Genomic DNA, 11149 nt, shown 5'->3' on the forward strand with positions numbered 1-11149 from the left:
CTTTCTGTTAGACATCTGGATTGGCCACTGGGTGTCGCCATTACCTTAGCAACCCTGGAATCTGCCCCATGGCTTGGGTGCTCTGAGCATACCCCTGAGCTGGAGCAGCTGTGACTTGCTGTGAAGGACATGTCTATGCTGGCACATAGAGCGTAGTTCAAGGTGACAGACTCCTGGTCATCTCACCTGAGTCCACAGCTCTCTCAGTGGCCCAAATTCAACTAATGAAGGGTTAGCTGTCACCCTAGCTCCAAGCAGAGGATGAAGGACACTAAGGCAGAGGGCGGTGTGCGCTAGGCATGCCTGGCAAGGGAGCTAACGGTTCGTATCTGGTGCTGGGATGCACACGTAGAGGCCTTTTGCTCATTAAACACTGTAGAGCTGCACCGAGCGCTGAGCTACACCAGTAAACCCACACGATCAGCGTTTTATCTGCATAATAACATTGTTTGAGGGTGACCTCCTTATGAGTATTGGTTACATATAATTTTTCCATTTGCTTTTTCACACAGGAACGAAATAATTGTCTAGCAGACTTGAGAGCACTGAGTGCCAGCCACACTGACCTAGCCCACTGAGGGCCGGGGCTGAACTAGATAGGATCCCGGAGAGGACTGGCACCCTGACAGCCTTGGAGCCCTGGCAGTCCCTCTAGGCTGCCCAGGGGTGGGCTTTCTTTCTCCATGGGGACATCCACCAACGCCTGGAGGCGGTTGCATAAAAACTGCCTGGCAGCCATGCCCCAGAACCCTGTCGCTCAACCTGCACCCATGCCTGGGAGCTGCTAATGACCAGAGCCAGCAGCACTGTGGCCAGGGTGGCAAGCTAGATTGCAGCTGGTGGCCTAGGCATGCGTAGATCAGCTGCTGTGTGTGGCTTCTGCCACTCACTGTCATGACATCTAGACCAGATGGTTAAAATACTTCCTTTCTGATCAGGGCTGGCCATGGTCTGTCTGGGGGTGTGGAGGGAAGAGATGGAGAAGCTGTACAGAGGAACAGCCTCTCTCAGGGCTCTGTAGATCATCTGCTGCCGCTGGCTCAGCTTTGGTGGTGGCCTAGAGGCCCCTGTCCTTGCAGCCCTGTATGCTGAGCACAAAGGTGCTTTCTCACAGGTGTTTGACAGTAACGGTTCAGGTCAGTGTGTGAGACTAACCTGACGTCCAGAGGATACGGGGCCGGGAACTGTGGGCTGTGACCCTCAGTCAGGGCAGCAGGGTGCAGTTTTGGGCAGCAGGCACGTTTCTACTCAGCCTAGCACTGGTCTGCACGGTTCTTAGAAAATGTGGGGTTTCCAGGGTGGTCTGAGTACAGTGGTGCCAAACTAACTGGTTTCTGGTGGGTATGGGGCCTTCTGGAATCCAAGCTTACAGAAGGTAGAGAATCCTGGGCAAGCTGGCTGGTCCGACTGGGTGGGCACTCACTGTACTGCAGAGGCGCGCTCTGGGGACCTGTATGCAATCAGGGTGCTGTGAGATTGTTTCACTTCCTGTTGTCAGAAGGCAAGCAGGGTCCATGTCTTCCCACCACATTCTTTATGGTGAGGTCATCGGCCTGTGGTGGTCATTGCAGGGAAGTTCATGGGTGCTGGGCACAGCAGCTGTGCAGGTGGGTGCTTCCGGGTTGGTGTGTGGTCCTAGGCATGGAGTATTGGAAGGGTTCAGATGGGAATTTTCTGGAAGAGTCAGTGTGTGTACAAGCATGGCTCTGCATGTGGGCATCTGGGTGACTGCATGCTGTCCTCCTTCCAGAGTGAAGCCAGGTTGCCAGTTTGTGCTGTAAGTGCCTTTGCCCTTTGAGCCTCTTGCCAGCCTGAGGAAGTCAGGGTAGCTGTATATACTAAGTGATTGCTAGTGATGTGTGCTTACGGTTTACAAGGGCCTGTGGCCACGGGAACCTAGTTTGAACCTAGTTTGTGTCTCCTGCGTTCAGCATTCATCTGCACTCATTCTCGAGCTGACTGGACCTGTGATGTGGACTTGAGCAGCATGATGCCACGTAATGCAGGGAAGCAGGTGGCATGGTCCACCAGCTCAGTGGCAGCAGTGGTCTGGGCAGCAAATCCAGAGATACCTGGGCCATCCTGTCCCCAGGGAAAGCATGGTTTCCAAGTCCGGAAAGGCAGGCTGCATCTATCAAGGGGAGCAGCAGGGCCCCTTGACCTAGCAGGGCCCTAGGACCCTTTGGGCATGTCTTCTGAGTGTGCCTGTTTTGGAACTGTGTTTTATAATTTCCAATCTATTTAGAAAACAATTTAGAATTGTCAATATTTTGTTACAAAATAAAGTTTTATTTTCTGATATAAAGCCCTCCAGTTTTGTGGAGAGGCCGTTTTGTCTTAACTACCCCCACCCCAAGGAGCTGTGCCCGTTCATTTATGCCAGGGTTCGGATCGGGCAGGGCTGGACTGGGGCTCTATGGGGAGCACCTGCCTTTTGGGCAGGAGACCCTAGGTTCAGTCTCCAGAACTGCCAAAAACAGGTGGGGGCCAACGGTGGCTTTGAAGGTCTGATGGGCTCTGTACAGGTGGAGCTATCCTGAAGACGTCATGGTGTATGCCTTAGGCATACCTTTTTGAGCGAGGACAGTGACAATGTACGTCCTGGTTTGCGGGCTCTCACCACTGGAACAGGATTCTTTGATGAGGCCGTGTCCCTACATGGCACATTTGCTGCCAGGAGGGTTCTGGGAGCACAGGGCGGGCTCAGAGCCACAACCCTGGCTTCAGAGGCCACGTTCTTTGGTGACTGTAGAGCGTCAGATCCAAGGGTGGTGATTCTGGGGTGTGCAGCAGACGTGACCAGGCCCGCCTTCCACTGAGAATGCGTGCACTTCAGTGCTCTGTAGTCCGGATGCACGGCCAAGCCAGAGTTGCTGGACACACTTACCAGGCCTCAGTGAGGGCACACAGACCTGTTTCCTTCCTTGTGTCCCTTTTAAGTTGCTTGGAGCTGCTGGGCCTGAGGCAGCTGAGACAACCAGGTTGGGCCAGTCCCTGAGACTGTTGTGGGGTCAGGGCCGAGGTCAGCTTGTTCTCTCCTCTCACAGCATGGAGCCCCTTAATGCGCTGCCCCATCTGGTCTGAGTGACGGGTGTCACTGCCCGTGTGTGTGTGTGTGTGTGTGTGTGTGTGTGTGTGTGTGTGTGTGTGCGTGTGCACATGCGCTATGTGTGCTAAGAGCATCCTGCCAGGCCAGCTGCCGACTCCTCCCCAGGCAGAAAGCAGGCGAGGCAAGGGCTCCCAAGTAGCTGCCCCAGGCTGCCAGAGCCCAGGGTCTCTGCAGTGGGAAGGGACTCAGCAGTGCCGCTGTTAGCAGGACGCAGTCCCTGGCACCCCTCTAACGCCTTCGCCACTGACGGTGTAGCAACAGCAGGAGAGGGGCAGGTGAGGGGCAAAGAGCACCCGTAGGGTCCGAGCCGGGCTTCTGGGCAAGCCCACGGTGGCATCGTCCTCATGGACCCGGTCAACCATCAGTCTCATCAGGATCTGGTTGGCCCAGGCGATGCCAAGGGCTGGAGACAGGTGCTCGTCCCAGGTCCTGAGACAAAGTGGGTGCTGCTGCATATGCATGCCCAACCCCACCCCAGTCCCAGGTCTGCAGAGCTGCCCTACTCACCCCAGTGGCCTGGGCATAGACTCCCGCTCCTCCACGATCTCCGTCACCTGGGGAAAAGCAACAGAGGGTGGATGACAGCAGCCACCTCAGCTGCTTACCCTCATCCAGCCCGCCCTGTTTCCCCAAGGAGACGCACGGAGCCCCTGCCTCACCGACCTGGTTGATGCACAGCACAGGGCTCCGGAAGGTACTGCTCAGTCCGCGGAGCGTGGCCCCCAGTGACTGCAGGTGCTTGGCCCTGGTGGCCAAGGCCTGACTATCATACTCACAACGAAACGGGGCTGCTATAGAGTCCACCACGACCAGGCGGGCCATCCCCCTTGACAGCAGAACGGGGAGCCGCTTACGCACACACTCCAGCAAGGCGCCCTGCGGGTACATCATGCTCTAGGCACACCTGGCCAGTGGCCTCCCTCTGCTCCTAACTCTCCAAGATGCAGCTTTTTAACAGTGGTTGCCTCCTGCCCACGGGGTGGGGGCTGGGGGGCCTGCACCTTTACTCACTCTCTTCCACTGTCTCCCAGACCCTCACCCTGGGTCCTGAGGAGGGGCGTGATCATCACAGTGACTGCCCCCTCCCAGCAGTCAGTGCAGACACCGAGGTCATCCAAGGCCACCCAACCCAGCTACAGCTCCACGGCCGACATCAGCTCTCTAGACTGGTCTAGAGAGCAGGGTGCTGGGGGCAGGCTAGGGTCCTTCTGGGCTTTGCACTGATGGGCAGGCCAGACCTGCTGGTGGTAGGATGGAGCAGTGGTCTGGTACTGTGTTCTGCACACATGAGGTACCGTGCACTCAAGGGGTTGAAAACCTGCACCAGTCACATGAGGCTGCACCCTGGAGAATATTCTAGTGGGGGCAGAGTAGGGAGGACACTTGGGTCAGCGTCTCTGCTACCTACTCCAGGAATCCTAGACTAAGGGCAGTATCCCCCCAAGGCAGGCAACCCTGGGCTCTCTTGGGGTCACTGTGCGAGGCTGGCACTAGGCTTGGGTGGCTTGTGGCTAGCTGAGCGGCCCAGGTCGGGGTAGGCTTGTATGGGGGGCGGGGTAGATGGCTGTTGTCAGAGGGAGGCTCGTGGCCACAGGACCACAGGAGAGTGGCTGAGGGTACAGCCAGGGCCTCCATACTGTCCGTAGCTCAGGGTGTTCAGCAGCTCTGGCTGCCCGGGCAGGTAGCCAGCACTGCCTCACTGGCAGCTGTGAGGAGCTGTCCGATTCCAGCAGCCAGCCCAGAGTGAAACTCTGCTTCTCTCCAGGGCATCCCCAGCAGAGCCTCTCTGTGTGGAAAACGACAGCAGCAGCCTAGAAGACGCTAGCACTAACGTGAGTATCTACACCTCCCCTCAGCCAGGGCCTGGGCACCTCGGGGATGGCTAGGTGTGGAAGAACAGGTAGGTGTGGGCCACACTGCTCCACTCACACAGAAGAGGGAGGCTCTGCTCCGGGTCCTCTTGAGCCCCAGGAAGGTTGACAGCACACTCACTGCTGGGCAGACCCCAGGACAGGAGGGAATGGAGCCGCTCTCACTGGTGGCCTGACCTGCAGCTTTCTTTTGCAGTGACCTGAGCCTGGCCTGCTCTAAACACCACAATGCTGCTGAGTGTGGCTCCAGAGCTGGCCCTGTGAAGGCTATGGTGGGGCTGGGAGGGCCCGAAGCTGGGAGCCCAGAGCTAACTTAGTCCCTCTGCCCCCGTGCTGCGGAGCATATACTAATAACCATACCACCAGGAGGGTCTTGGAGAGCAACTCTCGGTCAACAAGGCCGGTGACCCGGCCCTGTCCCTTCCTGGGAGGCTCCTGGGACAGGGACGCATCTGACTCCTGCTGCTTCTGCCTGGCCTCCCTGTGGTATTTCTCATGTGTTTAGTTCTCCGTGTTGTGTGTGATAATGTATTTTTATTGTACATTTTTTAAAATTAAAAGTTTATATGCCTTACTGTTTACCAGAATGAATGTCTGTTCGTAACTATCCCCCACCCCTATTTTTCCCCCAAGAAAAAATTTCTCTGAGTAGTCCTGGCTGTCCTGGAACTCACTCTGTAGACCAGGCTGGCCTCAAACTCAGAGATCCACCCGCCTCTGCCTCCTGAGTGCTGAGATTAAAGGTGAGTGCCACCACTGTCCAGCAACTATCTTTTTAAAATTTTTTATTATTGTGTGAGTGATCTGTGCATGCTTTGGTGACAGAAAGCGTTGGGAGTCAGTTGAGTCAGCTTGCTGTCCTCTCAGAACACCCTCCCTGGCCACAGTGAGGTCCTAGATAGGCATCCTGAGGGGGCTCAGCATCCGCATTTATATTTGGGGTGCAGGGTTATTCCCTTCTTCAAACCCGAGTGAACCTATGTGCCACACATCCCTGCAACAAGAACTTCTCTAAATTGAGCAACCGCCCTGGGCATGGCCCTGCTTCCTGCTGCTGGGACCAAGCCTAGCTGGTCCGCTTTCCCTGGGGCAGAAGGTTAGCCCCAGGCTGAGGCAGCCTCAACAGTGAGCAGCAGGGAGACGGCTCTGCAGGGCCTGTCAGTTCTCCGGACCCCAACCCACGAGACACCTTTGCCACACACCCAAGACTTGTCTCCCCCACGTTCTCCCTGGGCAGGCTGACAGTGCTCAGGGGCCAGTTAGGTCTGTGGGGCAGGCAATACACTCATCAACCCAGCACTCCTGAATGCCTGGCCACAAGCACGTCGGGGGCAGTGTTTAGATTGGCAGTGCTCTCAACTTCCCAAATGCTGCAACCCTTAAATACAGTTCCTGGTGTTGTTAGCCATAGAATTATTTTTGTTGCTACTGCATAACAGTAATTTTGCTACAGTTATAAATCATTCCATGACTGCCTAATGGGGAGCTGGTCCTCCAGACCCTTACGTTGGACAGCTCTTCTTGTCTACCCTGGAGTATATTCTGAATTGAGCCTGGTCTCTGCACCACAGGCCGAGTCACTGGGCCATTAGCGAGCAGAAATAGACACTCACCACGTCAGCCGCATGCTCAATGAAGATGTGGTTGCTGAACCTGATCTTCTGGACCACCTCTCCAGGAACATCTGTCCGCAGCTGCTGTTGCTGTTCAATGAGCTGCCACAGCCGCTTGCTGGGGAAGACATCCTCTGTGCAGATATAGACAGCCCCTGGGAAGCCAGGGCCCCGGGTGGGCATAAGAACTGGAAAGGGGCCTGTGGCTGCAAAGCCACATGTAGCCTCTGACTGTCTCTGTCCCTGTCCCTCGTAAGTTTTCACCTTGGAGGGGCAACAAGCTCAACTTGGTTCTTACCCACCTGTTTAGACACAGGCTAGCTCTCTGTTCTGATAGCTGAGTACACACACACACACACACACACACACACACACACACACACGATACCGTTAGCTCACTCCTGCTTTCTAGTTCCCCACTGGGCTGGGCAGGACCAGGCAGAGATCACCAGGGTTAAGGGACTTTGGGACATGTCCTTTAGATGCAGGACAACTCGCGTGTCCCTGCCTGCTGTCTACCCAGTGGTAAGTGCAAGAGGGGTTGACCAGGCGTGAACACGCGGCCACCTGGAACACAGACAGTCCCTGTGTAGTACACTGTTGGGCCAGACGCCACCAGATCCTGTGCGTGGAAAGAGCTGGGCTACCAGCAGGAAACCCTGTGTGTGGGCTCTCAACAAAGATGCCCATGCCTCAGCCGAGGGACTCTCAGAACGCACATGCTTACTTCTACAAGTCTCAGGAGAAAGATGCCAGGGGCTCGCCAAAGACATCAAAGCACACAGATGACAGATGTTTTTCATAAGGTGACCAGTGTTCATGTTTCAAAGGACTCAGTTAAGAAAGCAAATGTCAGCCGGGTGGTGGTGGCATAAGCCATTAATCCCAGCACTCGGCGGGGAGGCAGAGGCAGGCAGATAGATCCCTGTGTGCCAGACCAGCCTGGTCTACACAGTGAGTTCCAGGACAGCCAGGGCTACACACAGAGAAACGCTGTCTGAAAAAGACCAAAAAGAAAGCAAAGCTCATCCACAAAAGGAAAATGCACAGCTGGCTACAAACATAAATATTTAAATGGTTCTGTTAATGTAGGGCCTAACTCCCCAGGCCAGACTCACTGGAGCCAGGCTGGCCTCCAACTCGCACTGATCTCTTGCCCTGCCTCCTGAGGGCTGGGGCTACAGGTGTGGAGAGCCACAGGTAGGGCACAGTTTCTAAGGTGAGAGGTACTTTTGAAATGGCTCTGGGTCTAACGGGTGTATCTGGGGAGAAGGTCCCTCAGGGGCTAATGTCTAATTTCTGGACTCAGGAATGCTGGTGGAAATATTGGCACGCCTCCAGAAGTAGCTGTTGCACGAGACAAGCTGTGCCGAGGGCCAGGGAAACCCAAGCCTTCCTTTAGCCATCGCTTTTGGGACAGAGAGCAATGTGAAGCGGTTGCTGTGGTAACCCTAGCCGTGATCCCTACCCCGGGCACAGGGCCCAAAGCACAGCCGCAGGCAGCTATGACTGTCAGCCCACAGAGGGACCAGGCAGGTGGTTTGGAGTCGCCCTGTGTCACAGCCATCCGCGTGTTCTCTGCCCTACCTCTCCAGCTCTGTGGGCCTGAGATGGGTGAGCTTTAGTTTAAGCTGTGTGATGACTGCAGGATCGGGGGGGGGGGTGCCCCTTTTCCTTCCCACAGCCTAAGTACAGCCTCACCTTCCACGTGCTCCTCGGGAAGAAGAAAGGCAACCATGGGAAACCACCCAGGAGACAGCCCCTGGCTCCCTGGGAGGAAAGCAGCCCCCAGAGCAGGACAGACGGCTGAGTGCCAGCTGCCTTGGACCCTGCCTTCCCCACCCTCCCCAGGAAGGAAGGGGCAGCCACTCACCAGCCTCCAGGCCTCCATATTGTCGTGGGAACTGCACAGTCAAGCAGAGCTGTAGTGCCAGCTGGGTCTTCCCTGCTGAGCTGCGGCCAGCCAGGTCAGTGATGCCCTCCAGGGGCAGGCCGCCACCCAGGAACTGGTCCAGGACCGGGCAGCCCAGGCTCAGGCGCTGATGCTGCTCAGGGAAGCTCTCCCTGTGCTGGAACAGCTGCAGTGCTGTAAGGAGCATGGGGTCAGCCTGTGTCCTCCCGCAGCCCGGGCCTGTGAGCATGGGGTCAGCCTGTGTCCTCCCGCAGCCCCGGCCCGTGAGCATGGGGTCAGCCTGTGTCCTCCCGCAGCCCGGGCCTGTGAGCATGGGGCCTTTGAGGAAGTGCTGGCCTCAGATGCAGCATGGCTGGAGGACTAGCGAAGCACATGGGCTGGGTGCTGAGGTCGGAGGGCAGGGACCTGGCCGTATGGCTGAGTACAGTGTGTACGCAAGAGTCTGTCCCTGTCACACTTCCCAGGATGCCACACATATCCTATCCCTAGTGGGCACAAGCTGGCAAAGAAATCCAAAGCCAGTGTGGGTATAGTGGTGTACACTTGGGAGGCAGAGGCATCCTCATGAATTTGAGTCTAGCCTGAGCTACATAGAGAGTTCCAGGACAGCCAGAATGACACAGAAAGACCCTGCGTAAAACGGAAGGGAGGGAGGAAGGAAGGAAGCCTAAGCTCCAGGATGTGGCAGAGTACCCTCGCTGATTGTCTCTGGGTCTGTGTAGCCCTGCCCAGCTTCAGCATGAAGAGATAATGAGCAATAGCCCGTGACGGTGTGTGAGGATAGTTCTGAGCGGTGTGAGCTTGAGGTTAGTCAGGCATGAGTGAGGCCAAGCTGTCCCGGGCTCCCTCACACCACTGGGGCTCCAACCTCGTCCTTTCCCGCGAGGCCTCCCCTGGATGCTTTGTAGAGCAGCCGAGGGCCTCACTGCCCTGCTCTGTCATACGGGCTGCACTCGCTGGGCTCTGGACAAGTCACTTGGACAGCCTATCCTAGGGAGGCCGATGAGCTAGGGCAGCTTTGAGGTCTTTACCAAGGCAGGGTCTGCAGCCCGTGGGATGTCCACCCAGGCCTGTGCCGCCTCTCACCCCAGCAGCCACCGGGCCAGCCAGCAGACACTCCTGCCCACCTGTGAGGACCCTGCTGCCCTGAAGGTGTAGAGCGGCTGCTCTCAGTAGGTGCTGGACATCATGGGTGGACAGGCCGGTGAGCCTCTGCAGGTCTGGTCCCGAGTAGCACAGAACCTCCTTCACTGACTTCAGTCTCCCTGATAGGCCACAGCAAAGGGGGACCACAGTAAGTCAGGGCACTCGGGGTGGGAGGCCAGGAGAGAGCTGGGCTTCCAGATCTGGGGGCACCAGTGGAGAGGGGGGGTGGGAGGGGCCTACTGAAGGGACCTGCTGCTGGACCCTTGTGACCTGGCCCCGACTCATGTCAGCAGCAACAGGAACCAGAGGCGAGGGTGAATCCCGGTGCAATGATGTGACTGTCACCCCATCCCACTCTGTCCATAGTCCCCGCTACTTGGGAGGCTGAGGCAGGAAGGTCGCCAGAGTCTAGGAGTTCAGTTTGAGCGACAGAGTAAGACCCTCTATTTTAAAATCCCAACACAAAGTGTGAATGTGGAGTGAGAGAGTGCCTGTTACCAAGCACAGAGCCCAGGCCAGGCCAGGCCAGGCCGGGCCAGGAGGTTGGAGGCCAAGCAGAGCCTGGAAGCAGGCAGGCCAGGACGGGGCAAAGTGAGCCCCTCACAGCTAACGACCCAAGGGCCTGCTGCTTGGGGAGGAGGGTAGAAAAGGCAATTCTGGGCTAGGACTTACTTTCTATTTTCAAACCAGGTGAAAGAAGAAAGTATTAACCCCGCCCTGGGAGACAGAGGCAGGAGGATGTCTGTGAATTCAAGACAGTGACACCCTGTTACAGTCAGGGAGGAAGGAAGAGGATACACACGTGCAGGTGTATCAACCCAGGTCACAGCGTGACAGAAAGGCCTGCCGAGAGGATGAAGGCTACGGCTTGCCCACAGCAGCCACAGCCCTTCAGGGACTCGGGTGAGGAAGGTGCCCCTTATGGCACGGAGTGGCCTGAGACCTCTGCAAAGCAGAGAGCTGGCCGGGTGGTGGCAGCACGGACGGCCAGCAGCTTTCCACAGCTTGTTCTACCCAGAGCGCACGTGTAGGGCGCTCTGCTTCCCGCAGCATACCCTTCTTCAGTGCAGCAGTGATTCTGGGGTTTAGCTCCAGTTGATCCAAGTCCATTTCTTCAGAGGGTTCAGCACGAGCAGCGACAGCAACCAATCCCAAGGTGCTTGCTGTCACCGTGGACCACCTGTGGGGGCGGGCATGTTAGAGATCAACACTTAAGAGGGCGGAACACTGGCTGCTGCATGCTGTATCCATTTAACTTCTTGGGCCATGTATGGGTCCAGGTGTACACGCGTGGTTCTCACTCAGCATTCTCTACCACGGATGTGGTGGGGGGGGGACCCTGCCTCAGTATATACACACACGTCAGCACACACCCAAACAGGCATCTAAGTGTGTATATGTATGTACAACATGTGTGACAGAGAGTGAACAAAGCTCCTGGGTCAGTTTTGGAAGTGAAGTCAGTTACCCAAAGAAACCAGAGGATCAGAGGGGCATG

At 56.6% G+C, this 11149-nt stretch overlaps 2 protein-coding genes across 2 annotated transcripts in view; one reads left to right on the forward strand and one right to left on the reverse strand.

Moving 5' to 3' along the window:
- The window catches only part of Klc1 (kinesin light chain 1), a 45623-nt gene extending 40056 nt beyond the window's left edge, over window positions 1–5567 (forward strand). Inside the window, exons 15-16 of the mRNA XM_051196662.1 lie at window positions 4875–4941; window positions 5177–5567. Coding sequence (XP_051052619.1) covers window positions 4875–4941; window positions 5177–5179 — 70 coding nt within the window. The 3' untranslated portion in view covers window positions 5180–5567. The remainder of the gene's footprint in view (window positions 1–4874; window positions 4942–5176) is intronic.
- On the reverse strand, window positions 2267–10805 carry Xrcc3 (X-ray repair cross complementing 3). The gene is made up of 7 exons (XM_051196663.1): window positions 10707–10805; window positions 9633–9770; window positions 8467–8679; window positions 6594–6748; window positions 3773–3985; window positions 3617–3663; window positions 2267–3538 (listed from the first exon to the last, which is right to left on the reverse strand). Exons 1-7 carry the CDS (start codon window positions 10759–10761, stop codon window positions 3310–3312), a joined length of 1050 nt encoding a protein of 349 aa, XP_051052620.1. The 5' UTR covers window positions 10762–10805; the 3' UTR covers window positions 2267–3309.
- Between the last annotated feature and the right edge of the window lie 344 nt (window positions 10806–11149).

This window comes from Phodopus roborovskii, unplaced genomic scaffold (genome assembly GCF_943737965.1).
Source record: "Phodopus roborovskii unplaced genomic scaffold, PHOROB, whole genome shotgun sequence".
Taxonomy (NCBI): domain Eukaryota; kingdom Metazoa; phylum Chordata; class Mammalia; order Rodentia; family Cricetidae; genus Phodopus; species Phodopus roborovskii.

Excerpts from the sequence above, each read along its gene's own strand:
- Xrcc3 (XM_051196663.1), bottom strand. The coding sequence starts at position 10,761 with ATGGACTTGGATCAACTGGAGCTAAACCCCAGAATCACTGCTGCACTG. Across the intron at positions 8,680-9,632 it reads GGGCAGCAGGGTCCTCACAG|CACTGCAGCTGTTCCAGCAC; the intron begins GTGGGCAGGAGT and ends TGCTCCTTACAG. Across the intron at positions 3,986-6,593 it reads TTGAGCATGCGGCTGACGTG|GGCGCCTTGCTGGAGTGTGT; the intron begins GTGAGTGTCTAT and ends ATGTACCCGCAG.